Consider the following 27,034-nt stretch of genomic DNA (forward strand, 5'->3'; position numbering starts at 1 on the left):
GAATACCCAAACAGTGCCTGCAGGATGCAGGCGCTGTTCAGCCAAGAATCTCCCCCCTGTCTCCCCTAACATAAGGTGATGGAGAAATTGACTTGTCGAGCCAGGTGGTGATACAAGGCCACCCATGGAATTAATTTTTGCCAATTCCTGGTCAGGGGCGGACTGACAACTCATGGGGCCCCTGGGCAATAGGGGATCATGGGGCCCCTGTGTCCTTGCCCAAACTTAAAAAAGCCTATGAAAAAGGTACCAGGGGCATCTTATGGGGCCCCCTACTGACCCCGGGCCCTCGGGCAGTGCTCGAGTTTCCAAATGGTCAATCCGCCCCTGTTCCTGGCTAAATTTGATCTATGTAAGGCCTGCTCAAGGCAGTAGCTTAGTCCCAACAATGTATTGGAATCATTGGAAGCATTGGAATAGGCAATCATTGATCTTAAAGTGTGTGTGCTGTATAAGCAGTTTCTTCAAATTTTGGATAGAGTAATAAAGGATTAAAACTCCTATCAGGTTATTTTTGGCTGTAAATGTTGAATTTCCTTCACTCCCTGTTCTGTTGACAGAACCATAAGAAAGATGACATTTTCCCAGAGTGAGGGGAATTCTCATCACTGGAGCATTTGTCCCCATTATATGTTATGCCCTCAGCTCTTGCTCTGGTGGCAAATCTAAATTTAACCTCATTGGTTAAAACTGGTTGCCAGAAGGGTGAATCTCTCAAGCAGGCTCATAGTTTTGGATGGAGTAGGTGATGGTTTGAACCCTTCCAATTTTTTTGCATTCTTCTGTTGTGTTCGATGGTGAAATCACTTAGTTTGGGCTGTATGTAGTCTGCAGGTGGCAGTATGAACAAGAAGTGGAAAAGTACATTAGCAGCACATATGGAAAGTCATTTTTCAGATGTAGTTAATCATATTAGATTACATTATACAGATTAGAGATATACAGTGCCTTGAAAAAGTATTCATACCTCTTGAAAATTTCCACATTTTGTCATGTTACAACCAAAACTGTAAATGTATTTTATTGGGATTTTATGTGATAGACCACCACAAAGTGGCACAAAATTGTGAAGTGGAAGGAAAATGATAAATGGTTTTCAACATTTTTTACAAATAAATATCTGAAAAATGTGGCGTGCATTTGTATTCAGCCTTGCTGAGTCTATACTTTGTAGAACCACCTTTCACTGCAATTACAGCTGCAAGTCTTTTTGGGTATGTCTCTACCAGCTTTGCACATCTAGAGAGGGACATTTCTGCCCATTCTTCTTTGCAAAATAGTTCAAGCTCTGTCAGATTGGATGGAGAGCATCTGTGAACAGCGATTTTCAAATCTTGCCACAGATTCTCAGTTGGATTTAGGTCTGGACTTTGACTGGGCCATTCTAACACATGAATATGCTTTAATCTAAACCATTCCATTGTAGCTCTGGCTGCATGTTTAGGGTAGTTTTCCTGCTGGAAGGTGAACCTCTGCCCCAGTGTCATTTCCTTTGCAGGTTTTCTTCTAAGATTGCCCTGTATTTGGCTCCATCCATCTTCCCATCAACTCTGACCAGCTTCCCTGTCCCTGCTGAAGAAAAGCATGCCCACAACATGATGCTGCCACCACGTTTCGCAATGGGGATGGTGTGTTCAGGGTGATGTGCAGTGTTAGTTTTCCGCCACACATAGCGTTTTGCTTTTAGATCAAAAAGTTCAATTTTGGTCTCATCTGACCAGAGCCCCTTCTTCCACAGGTTTGCTGTGTCCCTCACATGGCTTCTTGCAAACTGCAAACTGGAATTATTATGGCTTTCTTTCAACAATGGCATTCTTCTTGCCACTCTTCCATAAAGGCCAGATTTGTGGAGTGCATGACTAGTAGTTGTCCTGTGGACAGATTCTCCCACCTGAGCTGTGGATCTCTGCAGCTCCTCCGGAGTTACCATGGGCCTCTTGGCTGCTTCTCTGATTAATGCTCTCCTTGCCCGGCCTGTCAGTTTAGGTGGATGGTCATGTCTTGGTTGGTTTACAGTTCTACCATACTCTTTCCATTTTCGGATGATAGATTGAACAGTGATCCATGAGATGTTCAAAGCTTGGGATATTTTTTTATAACCTAACCGTGCTTTAACCGTCTCCACAACTTTATCTCTGACCTGTCTGGTGTGTTCCTTGGCCTTCATTATGCTGTTTGTTCATTAATGTTCTCTAACAAACTTCTGAAGGCCTTCCAGAACATCTGTATTTATACTGAGATTAAATTACACACAGGTGGTGGACTCTATTTACTAATTAGGTGACTTTTGAAGGCAGTTAGTTCCACTAGATTTTAGTTTGGTGTATCAGAGTAAAGGGGGCTGAATACAAATGCACGCCACACTTTTCAGATCTTTATTTGTAAAAAATTTTGAAAACTTTTTATCATTTTCCTTCCACTTCACAATAATGTGCCACTCTGTGTTGGTCTATCACATAAAATCCCAATTAAATACATTTACGTTTTTAGTTAACATTACAAAATGTGGAAAATTTCAAGGGGTATGAATACTTTTTTAAGACACTGTATTTTGTATATAGGATTAATTGATTTCTTCCAGGGGTTCTCTGAGCAGTAGCAGGTTGATCTTTCATTTGATGATGCCTGAAGAGTTCCAAGGTCAACCTCGTTTGACAGTGACAGTGGCCTAATACCTGTAATCTTTTTCAGTTGTTTGTGGCTTTCTTCCACTGACCTCTACTGTAAGGATGTCCTGCTTCCACTGATCCCCAATAAAATGGTGCATTCTTTTCACTGACCACAAATGTAAGGGGCATTTTTCCTCTCACACAGCATACATGTAGGGGCCTCAGCTCTCAGTGATCATAATGTAATGACTGCACTTCTTCCACTGATCACTTATATAAGGGGACCCTTTACTGAACAGCAGTGTAAGAGGACACCTTCCCACTGACTGCCAGTGTAAGAAGACATCTCTCCCATTGACCAGCAGTGCAAGGAGGACACCTTTCCCACTGACCACAAATGTAGGAGGACACTTCTCCCACTGACAACCAGTGTAAGAATATGTCTCTCCCATTGACTACCACTGTAAGGGGACACTTCTCGAACTGACCACAAGTGTAAGCAGGACACTTTCCCACTGACCACCAATGTAAGGGGACATCTATCCCACTTATTCTTCCACTGACCACCTACATAACAGGACTTTTCACTGAACAGCAGTGTAAGAGAACACCTCTCCTACTGACCGCCAGTGTAAGAATACGTCTCTTTCATTGACTACCAGTGAAAGAGGACACCTCTCCCACTGACCAGCAGTGTAAGCAGGACACTTTCCCACTGATCACCAATGTAAGGGAACACGACTGGCCACCAATGTGTAAGGGGATGCCTCCCCCACTGACCACCAATGTAAGGGGACATCTTTCCCATTACTATCAGTGTAAGAGGGCATCTCGCACTGACAACCAATGTGAGGGACACCCCTCCCACTGACAACCAGCATAAGAGGACACCTCTCCCACTGACCAGTAGTGTAAGAGGACACCACTTCCACTGACCTCCAGTGTAAGGGGACACCATTCGCATTGACCAAAAATGTAGGAGGACACCTCTCCCACTGAAAAGCAGTGTAGGAATATGGTTCTCCCATTGACTACCAGTATAAGAGGACACCTCTCCCACTGACCAGCAGTGTAAGCAGGACACTTTCCCAATGACCACCAATGTAAGGGAACGCGACTGGCCATCAATGTAAGGGGACATCTTTCCCACTACTACCAGTGTAAGAGGGCATCTTGCACTGATAACCAATGTCAGAGACATCTCTCCCTCTGACGACCAGTGTAAGGGGACACCAGTCCCACTGACAACCAGTATAAGAGGACACCACTCCCACTGACCAGTAATGTAAGAGGACACTACTCCCACTGACCTCCAGTGTAAGGAGGCACCATTCCCACTGACCACCAATGTAAGGGGAGACCTCTCCCACTGACCACCATTGTAAGAATACATCTCTATCACTGACCACCAGTGCAAGAGGACACTTCTCCCCCCTGACCACCAGTATAGGAGAACACCTCTCCCAATGACCACCAATGTAAAGAGACGTTTTACTGAATGCATTTTTGCACTGATCACCATTGTAAGGGGTCTGTCTGTGTTTTTTTTTCTGGACAGTTTTGTTATTTTTCCTTTTACATTTGCAATTGTTACTGAAAATAATTTTATCAAATAGATCAGGATGCGCTAAAATGATCCATCTTTGATTTTAAAATATTCTAGCTATGCCAATTTCTTTATTCTTTTATTATATTTTATAACATAATAATCTTGCTAATGTACTGTGAGCTGTAGGAGTAATTTGTAGCAGGGTTGCTTAACATCTGAAAATTATTTCAGGGGTTTTCTCTGGGGTAAAAGATTAGATGAAGAAAGGCGAATATAAAGTAATAGATTCATACTATTTTTGATTATATACCGTTTGCATTTAATGCTGGATCTTTTACTGATATATCATTGCTGTGTCACTGTTTTGAGCCATGAAGAATGGGAATTGTAATAACTCCTGAAAATGTGTCTATATTCTAAATAAACAGAATTTTTAGGAGACACTGCTACTTTATCATGCAGGAAAATATCATCATGTCTATTTAGGTTAGGTTCACATATGTGCGGGTGGTGCCGCTGCGGATCCGCACAAAAATATGTGCAGGCGCACCACCCACACAGAAGAATGCACGCCGCCCCTACTGGAAATCGCAACCATACTGGGAACCGAGGTTCCCATGCGGGCTGTGTTTTCAGAAGAAGTGCAGGGACTTCTTCCTTGCGTGTCCCGGGGCACGGGAGTCCATTCAAATGAATGGGCTCTCGTGCTCGTGCAAAATGCAAACCGCAGGAACGCAGATATGTGAACCAGGGGTAAATGGGGATCCCCTGCCCCATATATACTCATCCTACCATCGCTCCCTCGCAGGTCCTTGCACCTTCGCAACCATTGCTGAAATCAGCTGCGTCAGTGACCCATCAGAGTGGGCCCAGATGTGGAGGACCAATGAACTAAGCTGAGTTTAAATGGATTGAGGGATATATTTTGTAGAGTCACTGGTACTTTGCCCTGCATGGGCAAGGTGACCGCGTCTTTTTGTTCTATGTTTCTTCCATATTTTTGTTGCTCTATCCTCCTTTGCAGTATAGTTTTCTTATTGATTGTAAGCGCTAAGAAGGGCCCTCTGAATCCTCCTGTATTCATTTGTATTGTAATTGTACTGTTTGCCCTAATGTTGTAAAGCACTGTGTAAACTGTTGGTACTATATAAATCCTAAATAATAATAATATTGATGTCTGTGTCCCATTGGGGAAATTGCCCTCACGTTCTGTCCTGAAGAAAAAGCAGAAAGTGATAAGAAATCTCTCCAAACTGAGGGTATTCTTCTATTAAAACAGCTGCCACTGGGATAGTGCTGGCACTGGAGATATTTTCCTCACCTTCTGTTCCACTAACAACTATAAAAAGGTCCTTTAACACCCATGGCGAAAAGGCCAAAGTGCGTCTCCATTACTTTTGAGTTGTGAACTGACTCTGCACTGCAGCATAGGTTACAGAACTTGCCCTTCTTGTGCCCTTCTCCTGCTTAGGTTTCTAAGATGACCATCTTTTCTGTCTACCTATTGGCCCAGCCCTACAGAGCACCTAACCCTAGTGAAAAAAAGGAAGAAGCCAGAAGCTCAGGTCTAAGGTAAGTATTTTTTTGATGCTATGCTTTTATTGCTTGCTCTGAGTTCTTTTATTTGATGGACTGCAACAGTGGTGCTCAACCTTTTTGAAGAGCTATGGCCACTTAAGTGATTTGGTAACTGGTCACAGGCTACAATAAAATGAAATGGTTCAGAATTAACAATTTTTTTATTTTGAATAGCAAAATGAACATTTTTCTCCTGCAGTCGCTGATTGCTGGCAGAAGGGAGAGGAGGATAAACTGGCTTTGCAGGAGGAAAATGGAGAGGACCAGTTCCTGTATATGCTGCCCCTGCCACCCCTCCTAGCCACAAATGTAAATGAGCCCTTACTGTCCTGAGCCTCCTATAAGGCTGCCTTCACACTGATTTACTAATTTACCCTCATCACAGGTGCAGCACAGTGCAGTTCCTGCGGGTTAGCTGTGCTTTGCCATAGACACATATTAATGCATTTAGAAATTTTGGTGCACTTTCAGAAAATGAACTAAACTTGCAGGATATAATAGAAGTCAATGCCTCAGTGCAATTAAGCCACAGGAAAGCCGCAGGTGCACTGCTCTGTACCTGTGGATCAGTGTTAAAGCAGCCTAAAGGTGGGAATACACGATTAGAAAATCAACCGATCGGTAATCTGACGACCGAGAGGCGTTGGTTCGTTGGTCGAAATCGTGGCCCACATTAACTAATCTAAAAAAATTGTTCGTCGGGCAATACGTAGTGTTGACGTCTTCCGTACAAGTGAAAGTGATGCAGTGTGCGTGTGACCTTGTAGCCACGCCCTTCCGGCCAGAACGAGCGATATACACAACAATTAACAGCAATAAGTATAATATAGTTTATTACATTATCTATATACATAAATAGTGATACATAAAATATAATATGCATCATTCTGGTTTCATTATCTCATTAGGCCAATCTAATTTTAACATTTGGATTTTTCGTTCGTGTTTAGAAAGATTCCTTGGACATAAACATCCGGGTCATCTTCTGTTTCCGCTCATGCGTGATAGCGCTTTTTTGTACAACCGTCATACCACCGCATAGAAAATCGGTCATTCGTATGCGAAACAACAACATTTTTCACTGTTGTTCAACCGGATGTTTTCGTTCACAATATCGTTATCGGTTAAAACATCCCGCTCATCATCGAAGAGAAAATCAATCGATCAGTGGTTCTGCAAAAATTTTCGTATGATTTTCTTATCTTGTGTACGGGGCATAATAGTTAACCCTTTTATAGGTGCTAATATACCCATTGCAAAAGCGCAGTGTATATGTTGTGTAATACACTGACCTCTTCTAGCTTCTGTTGGCATCGTTCTCCGCCTGGGACAGGTGCCAGTGCTACAGAGGAAACATCGGCAAATGTGGCTCCTTTCCTTTCTGCAGTCACCTGCTTCCTCTGCTGCCGGTGCCGGCTCAATGCACTCTGAAATTCTGGGATGGCGGGTAGGCAAGCCCAAATCATGATAATTGGGTTGCCAGCCTTGGACATGCGCTTCTTTGGTTTGAGGTCGAGGGCCACATCAGAGGGCTCCAAGGCCCACATGTGGCCCACAGGCCATGGGCTGAGCACCTCTGGACTGCAACATAAACAGACACGGCATTTTCATGCAAAGCCCACATTAAGCAGGGATCTTAAAGGCTAATTCAACATTGTTACTAGTTACTACATAGTACACAATTTATGGCTGAAAAAGGCACCACTCCATCCATTTCAACTTATGTGTGTGCAATTTTTATTCTCTAATGATTCATATGGCCCTATTTAGTATTTAAAAGTTTTTTTTTTAAGTTGTTGACACTGTCAGCTAGTACCACTTCCTGGGGAGGGAGTTCCAAATTTTTTTACTCTAACAGTAAAGAACCCTTTCCTCAATCTGAGGATAAATCTCCTTTCTTCTAACCTTCAATTGTGGCCATGTGTCCTCTTCAGGGACTTTAAATAGTTTATTACAGTTACTGACAGGGATTTTTTTCTCAGAAAATAGGTACAGGTACTCCCCCCTTCTGAGTCACTCCTTGTCTCCACACCTACCCGCCTCTGAGCACCGTTCCTTGGTTCCACCCCCTACCCACCTCCCAGTACGGAATTTAAGTATTTTGTGATGCTAAGTAATTTATATGGAATTTGTTAATGATAATAGGAAACGTAGTAAAATAGATCCCCTGCAGCCAGCAACAACAGACCCCCTTCCCCAGTAACAATAAATCCACCTCAGCAACAATAGAACTCTGCCAGCAACAATAGATCACCCAGTATCCAGCATCAAAAGACCCTTCAGCAGCTAGCAAAAATAGACTGCGTCCTTAACAGTAAATCTCTCCCAGCCAGGGGCGGACTGACCATTCGAGCACTCGGGCACTGCCCGAAGGCCCGGGGTCAGTAGGGGGCCCCATGAAATGCCCCTGGTACCTTTTATAGGCTTTTTTGGGTGTGCTTTGAGTGTGGGCAAGGACACAGGGGCCCCATGATCCCCTATTGCCCGGGGGCCCCATGAGTTGTCAGTCCGCCCCTGCTCCCAGGAACACTATATTCACCCCGCAACAATAGATCCCCCAGCAGCCAGCATCAATAGACTCTCCAGCACACCCCAGTGCCTCTTGCCATTACATACAGTCAGTACAAAAGGTGCCAGAACTGCATTCCCCTGTGTTCCCGCTGAAAAAAACCCCTGGTTACTGAAGTCACCTGTTATATATTCCTTCATTATAATCATATTCCCTCTTAAGGGCCAGTTCACACTATATGTGTTTCAGTTGCATTTTTTCTGCATCCAAAACGTACAGAAAGTAGGTTACGTGGTTGTCAATGTCATAGTTCACATCAGTGCTTGCAGTTCCTTTTTTTTGTAGTTTTAATTTTTTCTGTACACAACTGAATCCATGTGTAATTATATTATAATATTATTATTATTATTATCTGTAACCTTGCATTCAACCGCAGATTAGGGCTGCCACCTCATCCCTTTAAAACCAAACACATATTGATTACACAGGTTCTGTGGCTGATTAAAGTGGTAATTAAACTCACTTATCTGCAATAAATTTGCCACAGAAGCTGTGTAATTAATATGTGTTCGGTTTTAAAAGGATGAGGTGGCAACCCTACCGTTGATGCTCAATCAATATCTGCCCATCATTCCCTCTTCTTTTTGCCAGCATGAGATACTCGAATGCTTTAAAAGGCATTGTTGCTAATAGGTTACTAGTCTGTGAAAGTTTACAGACCATCAGCTAGCAGTTTTATTTGTTTTGGGCAGGCTATCACCTGTAAAAGCTTTAAGCACATAGGAGTAAGTAGGCCTCTAAGCAGCCATATAACTTAGTCCTCATGCACACTGGACGTTTTGATAATGCTGGTACAGGGGCGGACTGACCATTTGGAAACTCGGGCACTGCCCGAGGGCCCAGGGTCAGTAGGGGGCCCCATGAGATGCCCCTGGTACCTTTTTCATAGGCTTTTTTGAGTTTGGGCAGGACACAGGGGCCCCATGATCCCCTATTGCCCGGGGGCCCCATGAGTTGTCAGTCCGCCCCTGTGCTGGTAACTTTTTATGTGTAAAGTCATGCTAAAAAGGTAAGTTTTTCAGCTTTATTTAGCGTTTTTGCATTAGCATTCAGCAGCATTTTCCCGCGTTTGTGTTCTTAGCGTTTTTTTTCTAGCAAAAAAAATTTTTTGGGTCAAAAAAAGTCTAAAAACACTGGTTTGCAGCGGTTTACCGCATTTTTCAGTGTTAGAGTGTTTTTACAGCTAAAAACTCCTCTAGAAACCCACTAGTCCTGGGTTTTTTTTTTTCCAGCCAAAAAACGTTGATTACAGTCTATGTGTGCATGGACACATAGGATAACATGATGGGGGGTTTACTAGCTGTAGAAAAACATGTGAAAAGCCAAAAACAGTAGCTGTAAAAACATCAAGTGTGAATGAGGACTTACAGTAGAGTTCCAACCAAAAGTGGAATCTCTGTTTGTTTGCCTCTTCCCCCCCCCTCCACTGCCATATTTGGCACCATTTGGGGGGGAGCAGATACCTGGCTTTGACAGGTACTCAGTCCCACTTCCGGCTCAGATTGCGAAGTGAGCCAGACGTTTGCCCCCCCCCCCCCCCTCCTTCCTCCTGCAGTCTCCTGGGAACCTTCACAGGTCCCAGAAGACTGCTGGACCAATCAGGATATGCAGTGCGACTCGTGCATGTGCAGTGGGCACCCAGCTGTGAAGTCACAAGCTGTCACAGCCTGGTGCCCACAGTTAAGATGCTGGCACCGGGGAGAAAAGGAAAGAATGGACTGTGTGGGTGAGTACATCCCTGGACCCTGGGACAGGTGAGTGTGTGTTTATTAAAAGTCAGCAGCTACAGTTTTTGTAGCTGCTGACTGTTACAAAAACGTCTGCAACTCCGCTTTAAGCATCTGATTGGATGCAGTCACTGTTCAGCTGACAATTTGCCGAATGTCTGCTTCGATTTTTCAGTCGAGGGATGTTGGGAGATAGGGCCACCCACTGATCAAGTTAGGCCAGGTTTATTGGGAAATTCGCATATCAGGCTTTAGCAGCTTGCCTATTGGAGGGTGAAGAAACACAAATAGTGAAGGCTTCGATGATAGCAAATAATCAAGTACATCTGCCAGAAATTCAGTCTTTATTTTTTTAGCTATTGAGAGATTTAAAGGGAATATCTCCTGGAAAAGTAGAACCCCTTTAAGTGACAGTAAATTAGACTACAAATCAGTGTCTGATTACCAGAGTAGCAATCACTTTTCAGAGGTGGCAGAGCAACATTGACTGGAGGGATTTGTTATGACTGAACAGCAGTTTCAGATCATGTTTTGCAGTTTGCTAAAATAAAAAGCAGGAAAATGTAACTGGACACTCACCTGAAATTCTTTTGCCAGGGGGTCTTCTCCCACCTTGTGCTTGGCACACTCCACTCTGGCCAGGAAGCCCCGGAGGTTGTCTGCCACCTGACTCATGGTGGCCTGCTACCCACAGCCCACCTGGGTCACCACTCTGTAGAGGGAAACAGGGAACAGAATGAGGAAGTATCCAAAGAGGGAATCTGTCAGGCCAGCCACTCCTCCTGTCCCACACCCCTCCCTTGTCAGGCCGGCATAACCAGAGCAACACCTAGACTTCAGGTACCTGGAGAGAAGACAGAGAGGCGGAGAAAATAGGAGACAGCTTGTGAGAGAGAAGGAGACAGCAAAAGAGAAAGAAAACAAGAAAGATTGTGGGAGAGAAAGAGAGAGAGAGAAAATAAATGACAGGTTGTGAAACAGAGGAAGAGAGAGAGGCAGAGAAAATAGGAGATTGTGCAAAAAAGAGAGAGGGAGAGAGCATTAGCGAGAGAGAAAATAAGATACAGAATGTGCGAAAAAGAAGGAGATAGCATAAGCAAGAGAAAACAAGAAAGCGATTGTGGGAGAAAGAATCAGGATCGAGAAAGAGGGAAAATAAGAAGACAGAGACAAAGAGCGGGAGAAAGAAGAGACAAACGTAAAAAGAAAAAAAGACTGAACAACAGAAGATCAAGAAGAGTGAGAAAGGGAGAAAGAGAGAAAGAAGAGGGAGAGAGAGAAAATTAGAGAAAAGACAAAGGGCTTGCTTACACAAGTGTCTGAGGAGCGACCTGCAGTGAATTGCTTTTCAGAGGTTGATTGACAAGCGGTTGTGTCGCCTCTTTGCCTCCTGTTTCAACCCCTAAAAACCTGCACAACCACACCACAACTGCATTTTAATTGAATAGGTTGCAATCAGTGGGCAGTACTGGGGGGGGGGGGGGGGCACCAGAGGTAATAAAGCAGAGTTCCAGTGAAAATAAAAAAAATAAAAGTCAGCAGCTACAAAAACTGTAGCTGCTGACTTTTAAAAAATGAACATTTACCTGTCCCTCGATCCCGCGGTTTCCCCCCCCGCAGCCCGTTTCACCGGCAGCCCTGTGTTCCCGGCGCCGGCATCTTCAGTGTGGGCACCCGGCTGTGACAGCTTGCAGCTTCACAGCTGAGTGCTCACTGCACATACGCAAGTAGCGCTGCGCTTTGTGAATGGTGCCATAGTCTTCTGGGACCTGTTACATGTCCCAGAAGACTACAGGGAGGGAGGGAGGACAACTTCCGCTTCCAATCGCCTAGGCTATCTCAGCGGAAGTGGGAGCGGGTACCTGTCAAATAGGACACCCACTTCCCAAAAGTGCCAATCCTAATGGGAAGGGGGAGACCAGTCCTTAAATCCGAACTTCCACTTTTGGGTGGAGCCCCGCTTAATGTTGTCTACACTTCCATCAGATGCCTTTGCAGCTTGGGGGGGGGCAGTTAGAGGGCAGTAAAAATGTGATTCAACAGCTAGTTTGAAGCCTCCCCCACAAACGTAAACAAGTGCAAAGATAAGAGAAAATAGTTTGAAAAAGAGTTGGAAAGAGAGAATAAAAGACAGAAACAAGGTACATAAGACATAAAGAAACAGGGAGAGAGCAAATGTGGGGGGGAGGGGGGAGAGAGAGAAAGATACAAAAGGGGTAAAAGACAGTACAAAAGATGAAAAGAAAAGAAAGAAAAACAAAAGAGCGAGAATGAATACAACAGGGACAGGTAAATGAAAGACAAAAGACACACAGGGGCATTCAAAGTTTTCTGGCGGTTTGGTCCTTTTAAAATGACCCACACCATTGGGACAGCTCCAATAACCGTTCCGACACATATGCCACATTCGTGTAGTTATGTCACTGTTACAATGAGTTGTTATGGCTGCAACAGAGAAAATTAAAGGCAATTAATACCAACTCAAAGTTGGCAAACGAGACAAGACCCTTTCCGGGCCCTCAGTAGCATAGCATAACAAGTATACTCAAAGTGCAGACAGAACTCCATATCTGCATACTTGCTCCTGGTCAGTGACAAAAAAAGATTGAAAACTATTTGATGACAGCCAGGCAACTAGCATTCTCTTATAGTATGGAAGACCCTTACATATGGCACATGGCACACTCCAACAGGCATAAAGCAGGGTACAGAAATTGGGACAGAACACTGCAACAGAAAGTGAAGGGAATCCAAAATCTTACAGTTCTTATTAGAACAGGAGAGCAAGAAAGTCTCCCTATGTTGCTGGTCCAGTCACAACTGTCTTAATATGGCCACACATGGAGAAAATTCAAGCCGTGGGTGGCCCTGTGAGCATCCTTTTGCCAGACATCCTTGGATCTGAAAATCGAAGGAGCCAGGCAGAAAACTGCTAATCGAACACTGTTCAGGTACTCTGACAGCCACAAAAGCCAGCTGTCAGAACCCATCCATCCCCACTGTTTAGTGTGGATGAAGAAATTGATAGATTTCTCTCTTGGGGCTGAAAGATGGAAATCTACAAGTGTATGGCCAGCTTTAGGTCCCATGGACACTGGGAGCTTAGACCCAGTGTATGAGGATTTTGTGTTTAGGTATGGATGGAGGGCCAGTTCACATCACAAAAACACACTCCAGATGCATTCCGGATACATTTTTGCTTACAGTTCACACCACACGCAGTTCCGGTGCAGTTTTGATGACGTTTTCATGAAGTTTGCTATGTTCCAATACGGTTCTGTGCAGAAAAAATGCAGACTGTTCTACTTTTTTTTCTGCGCTGGAAACTGACTGGAACTGACTGCACTGATGTGAACCAGGGCCATTGGAATACATGGAAAACACTGTACATGTATTTTTGATGCAGAAACAAAACGCACTGGACTGCATCTAGGGTGAACTAACCCGGAGGGCACAGTTGCACCATCTGGCTCCGTGCCATCAGCCTGTCAAAGTCTATTAGTGACTGACAGCTGCTGTGGCTTGACTGTGTACCCAGTGCCACTAATGTTTAGGGCAGTATGTACCTAGCAACAAATGCCCAGAACGCAGGCTGCTTTTTTAAAAGGGGGATTTAAAGTGCATTCGAAACAAAAATTGAGGAAGTTACTTTTTTTAGTTCGTGGATATACATTGAGGGCACGTTAACTCTTTATAGCTCACCTTTTTGCCATCTAATAGAAAATGTACTGAAAATCCAATGCAGAGAGTGGGAGACCCTCATAATGGCCCAGCAGACCCAGGAATGAAGTACAGATCACATCAATAGAGTCTCTACAGCTTGCCATACACCATACAACCTTATTGTTCAACCTCCCTTAAGCTCACCATACATATTACAATCTGATTACAAAAACTCATTGTAGTGCACGGGTCTACCAGAATGGACATAAATTGATTGGATTGTTTAGGTAGATCCTCATAATATGTAGTTTTGGTAGATCTAAGTTTGCTTGTAACATGCATGACAATCCTTGCAACAATGTACCCACATGCAATTTATATAATTTTTTTCACACAAATAGAACTTTCTTTTGGTGATGTTCGATGACCACTGAGTATTTTTTTTATTATATAAACGACTAAAGAAAGAACATTTTGAATAGAAAAAAAACAATATTGTTTACTTTCTTCTATAAAATATATCCAATAAAAAATTAAATTTCTTCACAAAGTTAGGCCAAAATTTATTATGCTGCATGTCTTTGGTAAAAAGAAAAACCCAAAAGGGTATATTGATTGGTTTGTGCAAAAGTTATAGCGTATACAAACTACGGTATATATACTGGAATATACTTTTTTTTCTTCATACTAGTAATGGCAGCAATCAGCAATTTATAGTGGGACAGGCAATCTGTTGCTAACTGATGCTGGGTAAGAACTGACTAAATGACACTGACATCTCCAGTGACACTAAGACAGTGATCAGTGCTAATACTATACACTGTCACTGTACTAATGACACTGGCTGGGAAAGGGTTAACATCTAGGGCAATCAAAGGGTTAACTGTATGCCTAACAGTGTTCACTGTGTGTACTGTGTGCTGTTTTTACTAAGAAATGTGCTGGTTTTACTCCCTTCTTTGCAGGGAGAAAAAAAACAGCACATCACTGCTGTTTGTAGAGAGCCATGTGTTGTTTACCAACACAGAGTTCTCTTAGGTCATTTGCTCAGCTGATCAGCAGGTTCCAGCCATAAATCAGCTGGGACCCGCTGATTGGCTTGTGCTGTAGCGAATGACAGCAAAGCCGAAGAGGCAGGCGCAACCCCCTACCCGCAATAGCTGGCTCACATACATGCATGTGATCCAGCACAGCAGGGCTGTTCTGTCGTAGTATATTTGCAATAGGCAGGTGCCAATTGGTTAATCTAAAAGAGACTGTACAAAGATTGGACAATCAGATTGTATTGTATATGGCCTGCTTTAGAGACAAAAACAGTTTTGTGGCTGATATACTAGAGCATGCTCACTTTGCAATATGAATTCTTGCTTTGCAAGGGAATTGTTACTCACCTTGGTAAATATGAGGAAAATTCACTTTAGAAAAAATACTCAGTAACATGAAAAGAAAAAAAAACAGGAATTTTACATGTGCTTGGATGATAAAAAACAGCACAGTTTCACCTCACTTACTAAGCCAAGTCAAAATTGCCCTTGCTTTGCTCCTTTAGCAAATCAGCCTCACTGCCTTACTCTCCATCATCTATTAAAAATGTAAAAATTAGTTTTGCATTTATCTGCTGTGTGTGAAAAGAAATATGGGAACTTGCTTAGATGATGTGTTTTTGTAAGGCTGTCATCTAGCTTCCTGTAGTAGTCAGCCACCGATCCAGGACAAGTACCTGCATAGCAGGAGTCGTGACTCTTTTATGCTTGTTTTGAGTCAGTGACTTGCTGAGTAGTGAATCAAGGATAAGGATGATTACCCCAGCACCACAATACTATCAAGGACAGCCAGGGATGCTGTTAGAAACCACAGGGCCCCATATAGCCAACCTGAGAGGGCCTCCCCAATAAAACACAGTTTACTATGCTTCAGTTATGAATGAACACAGTGAATGATCAGTACCGCATTGTGCTCATTCAGGAAAGGAAGGGGCTGGTAACTGTGACCTTCCCCTACTCTCCATCCTGAAGGATCCCATTGCGCTTTTGCAGCTGCCGGTGGAAAGGAGAAGAGGGGGGGTGCTCACGGGCAGCGATCCGAGATGGCCGTGTGTTAGCGCAGCTCCTCACCACCTAGACACATCCGCACCTCCCGGCTGGACCAGAGGGTCTCCCACCTACCCCCAAACCTTCTCCATACTCCTGGGCCCCCAAAGGATCTGGATGGGGAAACGTTCGATGTCCGCCACCAGACGAACAGGTCGTGAGTGGGACGAGGACTTCCCTCTAGATGCCATTTTGGAGGCACCAGTCTCGAATCCAGGCTCACCCCTGCTCCTCCTGATGGAGGACTCTCAGCTGCCCTCTGGCATGGAGGATACACAGGGGGAGCCACAGCCTTCTGCCCACGCTCCACCCCTCCGTGATGTGGACCTCCTCGCCCGTTTTAAGGCTATCTTACAGACAGAACTGTCTGCGGCCACCACGAAGCTCGCCACCCACCGCACTAAAGAGATTAGGGAACTTGGCTCCCACACTAATGAGCTGGAGGAGCATCGGGCCCACAGGGGAAACCTGCACCTAAGAGGCCTCCCTGAGACAATCACTGATCTCACTTCCATGGCTATGGCGCTCTTCCAGGAATTGGTCCCGGCAGTTCCCATCGACCGCCTGAAATTTGATCGGATCCACCGCACACTGGGCCCGAAAAAACCTGATGGCCCTCCTCGGGACATTTTTAATAAATTCACTTTCTACCGCATGAAAGAGACCCTCCTGCAGGCAACCAGGGAACACTCTGATCTACAATTCCAAGGCAACCGTTACCAGATCTTCACCGACTTGTCTCAGACCACTATTGTGAAACGATACCAGATGAAGCCCTATACGTCAGCCGTCCTTGCTAACCATATCCGTTATCGCTTGGGCTACCCGTTCAAGTTGGCCTTTGCCTACAAGGGATGTACTCATACGGTGACCACTCCAGATGAAGCCCAAGCGGTCCTGTCTGTACTACACCTGCTGACTCCCGAGGAGAAGCGCTCCACTCTAACGCGGTCCCCCATCGCCAGATCACCGGCTCCCCTTCTTGATCATTCCTGGGAGAGGGTCCAGCACCGGAGACGTTCTCTTCCCTCAAGCCCTCCAGCGATCGTCTCCCCTAGTTCTGACCCGAGTTGAATGGATCTTCCAGGGGCCATGAGTACTTTCATATTACTATGCCAGGCCCGGAGTCGCTGACTTTTCTCTGGATGGTCGTGGCCCCCAGTTCCCGGACCGGCTGGTCCGCACGCATCTACCTGCACTTTGTTATTCTGCTGTCCTGCTCCTCTTCCCCCCATTTCCTTTCCGTCCCCCCCTTGTCTCTTCCATCCTCCCCCTCCCCTCCTATTCCCTCTTTCTCCCCCCCTACTCTGCCCCCTCCCCTTGCCTGCTTTCCCATTCCTTTCCTCTTTTCCTTCCTCCTTTTCCCTCTCTCTCCCCATCCCTTCCCTTCTTCTCCCTTGCCCCCCCCTCTTTTCTTTCCTCCCCCCCTTTCTTTCATTTTCCTCCTCCCCTCCCTTCCTCCTCCTCCGTCCCTCGTGCCTCCCCCCTCTCTTTTCCTTCCTGGCCCCCCTTTTTTTTTCTTCTCTCTCCTCTTTCCCCTTTTGCAGTGTGGGTACATCGTCAGCCGTGGGGACCTACCTGCCTCCATGAGCCCGGTCTGCACTTTCTCCTGACTGTTTTGTAACTCGAATGTATAACCTTATGTTCCTCTCCTCCTGAGACTGTAGCTACAGGGTGTGGGTCCTGGACCTTGAGTTGGGTCGAGGCCGGTACCCATTTGCACTGCTATGGGTTGGCTTCTATGTACATCCTAAAAGATGCTGGATATAGCTTGTCTCTATGATATGTTCTTTTGATGCTTGCTTGTTTTTAGTTTATTCCTGGCTCACTTTATGGGCCACCTTTAAAATTGGGTGATTTTCTCTGCTTCCGCTTTGGGGCCCCTCCCCCCGTGATTTGCAGGTGTGGCTGCCCCCGGATTTAGGCATTGAGCTCGGCCCTGGCAATGTTTTTGTATATGGTTTTATGTCTCCCTCCCCTTTCCCTCCCCTTCCTCATTCTTTTCCCCGCTCCTGTAGGGACCATAGTCATTTTATATAGTACTGTGGCTCTCAGGCCGCTAGCAGCCATGTGTGCGGTGGTAGAGCTCCCTCGCATCCCTGATTGTGATGTGATCCACTTCCGAAGTGGTTTTCGCCTTCAATCTCTTTGTCTTTTCTCTTCTTTTCTTTTTCCTTTTCCAGTTTTCCTTCCTTTTCTCATCTGCATTTTTTCGATTCTGAACCTGTGTTGGGGACCCCCCTGTCGATGTGGCCTTCTGCGGTGGGAGACAGGTGGCCCTGGGAGGGTTATTGCATGAGCGCTTAACTTTTATCTCTATGTGATGGCTTCCTTTCCTCTGAAAATCTATTCGCACAATTTTCATGGGTTCAATTCACCTATTAAAAGGTCTAAAGTTTTCCACTCTCTTAAGTCCAGCCACATTGACCTTGTTTGCCTGCAGGAGACCAGGTTCTCATCCACCTCCGCTCCCAGATATATTTCTCCTCACTACCCTGCCTTTTACCTCACTTCAGCTCCTGAGAAACGTAGGAGGGGTCTTGATTGCTTTTCACCGTCACCTATTGTTTGATTGCAAGAAACAGGTTGCGGACCCCACGGGTAGATTTCTTCTTCAAGGAGTCCTAAATGGAAAAGAAGTTACGCTGTTAATATACTATGCCCCCAAGAAATTCCAACACAAGTTTTTTTCGCACCTTTTTCCAGGTTGTCTCCCGCCACAGCTCTCTTTTGGGAGATTCAAACGTCGCACTAGATTCCTTGGTTGATAGGCGCTACACTCCGGGAGCTTCCCCGACCCATGATTTGACGGAGAGGAAAATGCGCACACTATTATGCTCTCACGGTCTGGTTGATATTTGGCATGAATTTCACCCCCGTGAATGGGATTTCACTTTCTACTACTCTGACTCTCACCATAGCATTTGTCGGATTGATCATATTTTCATACCTTTTCGCTCCTTGCACTCAGGCGACCAGATCTGAATCCTCGTGTCGCCCTGGTCGGACCACGACCTGCTTGCTTTGACTCTGTCTCTCACAAGCGTTTCCGACCCTCGATTGCTCTGGCGGCTCAATGACTCTCTTCTCACGACACAGGATGCCTTACTGGAAATACAAGAGCGGGAACCGAAGCTTCGAGAACTCACTGCTCATCTGTCAAAGGCAGAGGTGACCTGGAAATCTTCCCCTTCCACTCAGACATGGAAAGCCCATGATAGCATTGCCGTGGAACTAGATCTTCTGGCTTCTAACCAAGCGGAGAAGGCCATTCGCTGGGCCAAGCATAAATATTTTTCTTCCGTTAATAAGCCAGGTGCTATGTTTGCCTCTTCCGGTTGCCTCCACAAGCCTGTCAAACTGCGTATGGCGAGCGGTGATCTCTCGTCTGACCTTAAAAACATAGTGGACTCCTTCGCTACTTTTCTCTCTTCCCTTTATTCCCAGCCTGTCCCCTTTGCTATCGACAAGGCCGATGCCTTCTTTTGTGATTTTGATCTCCTGTCTCTACTGAGATTGGCGTGTGACACGCTGAATGCTCCTGTTACTGACTTGGAGGTGCTACAGGCCATCAAGTCCATCCAACCCTTGAAGGCCCCGGGTCCGGACAGATTTTCTGGCCTTTATTACCGCAAATTTTCTTTGCTTTTGGCTCCATATTTGACTGCTTACTTCAACGCAATGTGTGTGGACAGCAGGCCTGCTCCTGACTCACTTCGAGCCCATATCTCCATGATACCGAAATTAGATACCGACAGTCATGAACCTCAAGCCTTTCACCCTATCTCCCTGCTAAACGAGGACATGAAACTCTTAGATAAACTTCTAAGTTCATGTGTCAAGAAATATTTACAAGCTTTAATCCACAGAGACCAGGTCGGCTTTGTTCCGGGCTGTCAAGCAGCAGATAATGTTCGGAAGGTAGTGCACCTTAATTCTCTTATGAATCGTCGCAATATTCCTGGGTTCCTCCTCTCGTTAGATATTTACAAAGCGTTCGACACCCTCTCCTGGGATTACCTCTGCTACATCTTAAATCTCTGGGGCTTTGGGAGCTCCTTTTTAACCTGGCTCTCGGCACTATATTCTACCTCGGAGGCTTCGGTCCGTTATGCGGGTTTTTCCTCCGACTCTTTCCCTATAGCCAGAGGAACTCGCCAAGGATGCCCTCTTTCCCAGACCCTCTTTATCTTGGCCCTTGAGCCCCTGGCAATTACGATCCGCACAGACCCAAATATCACGGGAATTCCATAAGCTGGAACATCGTATAAAGTAAATCTATTTGCAGATGATGCTTTGCTGATTCTAGCCAACCCGATAATTAAACTTCCTAATCTCCATTCTCTGCTTTCCCAATTTGCAGAATTTTCGGGCCTCCAAATTAACCCCCACAAAACGACTGCTTTAAACGTTTCTCTTCCAGGACCTATGATTTCCCTTCTTCAATCTACTTTCCCGTACTGCTGGGCAGCCTCTTCCCTCACTTACCTTGGAGTGCAATTGATCCCTTCCTACTCTTCTCTCTTTGCTGCTAACTACTATCCCCTCTTGCGCACAGTAACTTCCCTTCTGCGTATGAAAGTATAGTGGTTCCTCCTGCACTAAATTAACTCAACCTAGACAGAGCTGCTAGCACCACAACATCATACCTCTAAAAAGGATAAAAACACAGATAATGTACAATTTGTACATTAACTTCCCTTCTGCGCTCTTGGCATTTTCCCTCTCTTTCCTGGATAGGGCCGTCAAGATGACGGTCCTTCCTAAATTCCTTTATTTATCAGGACCCACCAAGTCCATGTTCCATATTTTTTTCTGCATTCTCTTCAAAATAAGATTTTGGCTTTCATTTGGGCCGACAAATGCCCTAGAGTAGCACATACCACCCTTTATGCCCATCGGTTGAGAGGGGGTCTTGGGGTCCCCAATGTTACAAAATATTACTTAGCAGCCCAACTCTCTCAATTAACATTACTTCATACTGACATCTATGGTTGTTATTGGAGATTACTGACTGCACTCCTGTCCCGGGCTCGGCCCTCCTATGGCTCCCTCCTTCCCTCCCCTCTAAGCCCCCTCATGCCTCATAGCCTGCGTGTTTGGGATTCAATTAGCCTCTCAGCCAAACTGATGTTCCCCTTTCTTCCTCCTCTGCCCCTGCTGCACAATTCCCTATTCCCCCGGGTCTAACCCAACCCTACGCCTTTGCCTGGTGGCCCACTCACGGCTACTCTCATGTACGTCACTTTTTGAACTCTCGTTCATTTCCTTACTTGTCCTCTATTTGCGAAACTCATGGGGCCCCATTGACGGAATAGTATCTTTATATACAGCTCAGACACTAGATTTCCTGTTTGTCGTGAATCCGTCTTTCCCTTGCAGAAAACACCATTCGAACATGGTTTCCAGCACTCCCCTGGTGCCCGGGGCACCATCTCGTTACTCTATTCACACCTTCTTTTGGAACATTCTTCCGGCTCCCATCCCTATATTTTAAAATGGGAACGCGATCTCGCTGTCCAACTGGCCCCAGAGGTTTGGAGTAGTGCCTGGTCGGCTGTGGCCAAATGTTCTTTTAACACCACCATTATGGAGGCGGCGTATAAGGTCCTTCTCTGATGGTACTGGGTCACGGCACAGATAGCCCAGGCGAACCTGTCCTGTGGCAATCGATGTGTTAGAGGTTGCGGAATCTGTGGAGATGAGCTACACGTATGGTGGACGTTCCCGCGATTAGTGGGCTTTTTGGTCCAGAGTCCATGGCCTTTTGTTGACCCTTTTTCACTCTACTTTCCATAGAGATCTCCATCATGTGCTCTTCCATTGCCCACTTCCTGGCTTCTTGTCCCATCAGCAGAGATTGGCTACCTATCTTTTCAGAGCGGCTAAAAGGGCCATTGCTAGGGCCTGGAAGAAACCAACTGTTCAGGTTGCAGAAGTAAGGAATATTATGACCACCCTCATGATTCATGAGAAAATGTTGAGTATCCTTAATGATTTTCATCCTCGATTCCTGAAAATTTGGAACCCTTGGTGGTCTTATGCTCACCCCTCACTTCCAGAATACAGCTTGGGTTCGTACAGCTTTTAAGGGGGGTCCTTGCCCTCAGGTTCTCTTATCTCTGATTCTTTCTTAACTCTTTTTTTGTAACTGTACTTCTCTCCTCCTTGATCTTCTTCTATGTTGCCCCCCCCTATCCACCCCTACTTCCCCACGGCCCTCTGCCACGATTTACCTCTGCTGGGTATTTTACTCAGGTTCATTTTGCTCTAGTTGGGGCACTCTTCTGTTGAAGGCTAATCTGTTTAAGTGTCTCTGATTGTATTGTATATCTGCCAATTGGTCCCCTGCGAGGGACCTTATTTTCTAAATGTTTGTACCTTGTTATTTTTTCAAACAAGAAAAAAGGAAAAAACTAATAAAAATTATTGTACCAAAAAGAAGAGGAAAGCTGACAGCACTGTGGGGGTGGGTGCATGGGATGTAGGGATCGGTTCCAGTAACTGCCCTTCCTCTCCAATATGCCAATCACCCTCCATGCCCACATTTGATTTACCCAGCTGCCATGGCCCCCTTGCTGGCCTGGGCCCCCGTACAGGAGGACTGGTGGTACCCCCTTATCCACAGCCCTGATGACAGCTCCCATATTTATGTCCACAAAGGTTCCCTGTAACTGTTTAGAGATCCAGAAAGCATGAGCATTTGGAAGAGCTGTAATACAAGACAGGGTGCCTGCTATTGCTAACCTAGTTCTGAAAATGTTATCCTCCTGTCCAGGGGCAGACTGACAACTCATGGGGCCCCAGGGCAATAGGGGATCATGGGGCCCCTGTGTCCTTGCCCAAACTCAAAAAAGCCTATGAAAAAGGTACCAGGGGCATCTCATGGGGCCCCTTACTGACCCCAGGCCCTCGGGCAGTGCTTGAGTTTCCAAATGATCAATCCGCCCCTGCTCCTGTCTCACTGGCCAGAACTCCTGAAAGTCCTAAAGCCATTGGAGCAGTCAGGAAAATAACATTTTCAGTAGGAGATGTGAACACTACAGTACAGGTCCCATTTAAAGAGGATGGCTCAGCCGAGAATGACATTTACAAAAGACAGAGACATCTGGTTGCTAGCAAGCAGATGAATAAAGCAATAACGTTATCTTCTTCCTGGCACACAGCGATCATATAGCAAGACACACACCAACCTGTAAGCTGCTTTTCCTGGATCGTATACATGGCATTATTTGAAAACTTTAGCTGAGCAAGCCTTCAATTGCTACACAGGATGCGACAAAGAAAGGTGGTAAATATGCAATCAATGGGGAAGTGGACGGGGAGATATAACTGTCTTTATCAATGTGAGACCACAGGGGAAAACAACTCTTTCATTATTGCTTTAGTTAGAATAAAAGTAATTCGTATGAAACAGTGACAAAGATATGTTTTGTTGCATGAGCTAATCTAAAAAAAGGACAGTTGGGATCCCACATTAATGCTAAATTATATACGTTTCATACAAAAGGCTTATGAAGATTAGTCCATAGGACGGGAAACATTTGTAGCTCAACGGTGCTGGTTAAATTGCTAGTGACTGTTAGGCCAAATGATTGCTAAACAAATGGAAAAAAATGGCTCCCTACGGAGTTCACTACGCAAGTAGAATGCAGTAGTATCCTGAAGGGATCATTTCCACATCATTTGAGTATTGTGTGATCATGCAAGATTTATTGCGACTACATGTCACTGTATGAAACTGGAGTAGCTTTCTGAATGGGGAACCATTTGATTTTGATCAGTTGTTACCCCTAGAGATGTTTGTTGTAATAGCTAATTTTGTAATAAGGCTGCTGCAATATTTTTTGGGCAATGCAGTGCCCCACAATATTCACGACTGTGGTTGTGGTAGATGGTAGTGTTTGTGCATTTGCCTGTACATTGGGATTGCCATTCAATATTAGGAAGAATTACATGCATAGATATTTTATACATAGTTACATTGGTCCAGCTTGGACCAATGTAACTACGTACTGTATATAACAGAATCTAATATATATGTGAGCGATGGCGATATCTGGGGAGCAACTAGCACACAAGGTGAAGGTAACAATCCCTTACAATAGTAATGTAAGAAAGTGCAGCGCTTAAAAAAAAAAAATTATTGTGGAATGGTAAAGTGCAACACATAAAAGTGCAAAAAACATTAGTATATGCGAAATCTAAAAATCAAACAATATGGTAAAGTGCATCATTAATGTAATGAGCTAAGTGAAACAGTAAAGTGCATCAAGTAACAGCATGAAAATATCAGCTAAACAGCTCAAAAAGCAAATGCCAAACAGTAAAGTGTATCACGGGCAGAATCTATATACAAATATCACCACGGACATTATTGCATATAGATTCTGCCCGTGATACACTTTACTGTTTGGCATTTGCTTTTCGAGCTGTTTAGCTGATATTTTCATGCTTTTACTTGATGAACTTTACTGTTTCACTCAGCTCATTACATGCATGATGCACTTTACCATATGTACTGTATATACCATACCTGTCTAAGATTCCTGGAAGCTGGAAATCCCTGAAGTAGACACCACTAATCCAGTGATCTTCATTGTTTCTGGGTCTTGTGCTAAGCGACTGGTCTGATGCATTGTGAACACAGGAGGTCGGCAGCAGTTTCTGAATGAATGCAAAGCATTCACTGATTGGATGAGGTGGAGAGTGTGACATCACCACCCTGCCTCTCCACCTCATCCAATCAGAGAACATTTTGCATTCATTTAGAAAATGCAAAACATTCTCTGAATAGCATCTGTGCCTGAGCAGCCAACCTCCTGTGTTTAGTAAGCAGAGGTACAGCCGTTTGACGTGGGACCCAGAAGAAAGTGGAGATCACTGTATTAGCAGTGTCTGTTTCAGTGATTTCCAGTTTCCAGAGGCATCAGCCAGGTATGGTTATACAAAGTCAGCACCACAGTATGAATAACACATTGTGCAAAATAATTAAATATCACAAAAAATGCACAAAAATAAGTGTGTAAGACCACCCATAATACTGGAAGGTCCTAGACACAATTATAGTGCAACTCCAAATAAGTGCTAGAATTCACAACAGTGAACAATACTAAATAGCAGTGGTGAAAAGGCTCATAAAGAAGTGTTGCAGTGTGAAAAAGCTTCCACCTCTTCACTCCCTGAAGATGTCAGCTTCTGACGACACGTGTAGGGGCATGGCCTACGTGCTGATGACATCACACACGCCGAAGGATCCGTTTCTTTTGCTGGAGCCAGCCGGTCTGCTGTTTTACATGGAGCAATGATGACAGTGACTATGTGAGTGCAAAATAAAGTGAGTTATAATGGTTTTACACTATGGTGGACTTCTTTGTCTTTTAATGTGATATATGCTGAATCCATTTGTGAGTGGAGGTCTGTGGACAACTGGAGAGTTAGTGGAGTGGAACAACCAATAATTTACATAAGCGCACTGTGACAACTCGCATACAGTATAGAGCAGTGTTTCTCAACCTTTTTTTCAGTCAGGGCACCCTTTAACATTATGCACAATCTTGAGGAGCCCCATTCTAAAATGTAAAAAAACAACTAGCTTTACATAATGCAGCAACATCCACACACATAGGCCCAGCAGCGTTAGCGGTGATTTATTCTTCCAAAGCAAATACACCTTTGCACATTGGTACCGACTACTATTCTAGTGTTTCTCTTTCCCTCAGTTTCTCTCCCTCACATTCTCCATATCAACCAAGCATGTCTTTGGTTGTTAGGACGCTGACAGCTGGAAGGTTGTAACGGTGCACAATGTGAACTGTGTGAATATTTTAACTCTACATGCAGAATTTGACAGCAGCACCTGTCCAACTCTCCCTTGTAAGTGAATAAGACCAGAATCTCAAGCGAAAGGGGAGACTTGCAGTTGCTGCTTTTTCCATAAACTGCTGTTTCAGAAAAAAAAAAAAGTAAAAAAAAAAAACAGGCATCAGATGGTAACATCACCTCCTGAACACCTGTAAAACTCTTTTCATCGCCCCCTGAAAAGAGATCCACTATGATAATTTCAGGGGGTGGTAAAAACTACACCTAGTGTGTCATAGGGTGACAACTTTCTGTCCTTGTCTCCCAAATTCTTTCCCATATTGTTACCCTGTCACACAGACTACTGATACAGACTACAAGTGACCTTTATACCACACATTACCCAAGCACTGAACATTGATGTCACCATCAGCAAACTCTCCCTGAGAGAGATGCAGTCATCGCTGGAGTCTATTCATATAGACTGGTGTAGCTGCAGCAGATCAGCACCACTGAAAGACATGTGTAAAGAAAAGGAGTCAACTGTTTGTCACACACAGTGCTATAGAAAGCTAGATGTCATTCAGCTAGGGCTTACATGTACTGTAATTGTTTGGCTGTCTCATAACTTTGAGCAACTGGTGACCCTATTATGAAGTTCCTTGTTTAGGCACTTCCTGTTATGGGGTCAACACTCTCCCAATTGTATTCCTGTGTTGTCACCCTGTCACTTACTCTCCTGGGTCAGAGTAGAAATGGCCATGCTGACCCACATTGCACAGGCATAGTCTACCATTCTCACAATCAAAAAGCTGGTCCAGAGCAATGATGTGCAGACAACAATGGAGCATGGAGTGCATGTAGTGGCTGAAGGAAATCAGCAGCATGGAAATGTAAATAAAGATGACAATAAAGTGAAAATATATATATGTAAAAAATGGCATTTGTTCATTATAAGCAGTGCTTTAGTAAATGGAACATCATTCAGTTAGGACTTACATCTACTTTACAGTCTGAGTGTTAGGGTTAGATATTCATTTTAACAGGTTTTTGTTCCGTTTCAGATTCCCTTCACGCTGCATGGGTTATTTTGAATAGATGCCTATTCATTTTGCATAGAATGCCAACACACCACATTGTACAATAAAAATTGACATTCAGCATTTTTTTCATCCCTAACTGTGCATTGCATGATATTGCAGCACAGATGCGTCACGGTGCAAGGTGCAACTTCAGAAGTGGATAAAGCAGTAGTAAACTCCTGTGCGCATGCGCGGGAGTGATGTCATTGTGGCTCTGGAGCCAGCAAACCCAGAAGGAAGACTGGGGGAAGACAGAAGACAAGTATCTATTCAATCTAAGGTAAGTATTTCATAGTACGATGCATACTAGCACATTATGCCATTACCTTGCAGGGGATTTTTTTTGTAACTGAAAAGCAGCAGTTT

General features: G+C 44.6%; 1 protein-coding gene across 1 annotated transcript in view; it reads right to left on the reverse strand.

Annotated features, from left to right (window-relative positions):
• The window catches only part of PTPN18 (protein tyrosine phosphatase non-receptor type 18), a 118,221-nt gene that overhangs the window by 87,632 nt on the left and 3,555 nt on the right, over positions 1–27,034 (reverse strand). Inside the window, exon 2 of the mRNA XM_089675259.1 lies at positions 10,612–10,744. Within this exon, the coding sequence (XP_089531385.1) occupies positions 10,612–10,707 (96 nt within the window). The 5' untranslated portion in view covers positions 10,708–10,744. The remainder of the gene's footprint in view (positions 1–10,611; positions 10,745–27,034) is intronic.

This window comes from Staurois parvus, unplaced genomic scaffold (genome assembly GCF_062004578.1).
Source record: "Staurois parvus isolate SC_StPar_1 unplaced genomic scaffold, SC_StPar_1.0 ptg000154l, whole genome shotgun sequence".
NCBI classification, from domain to species: domain Eukaryota; kingdom Metazoa; phylum Chordata; class Amphibia; order Anura; family Ranidae; genus Staurois; species Staurois parvus.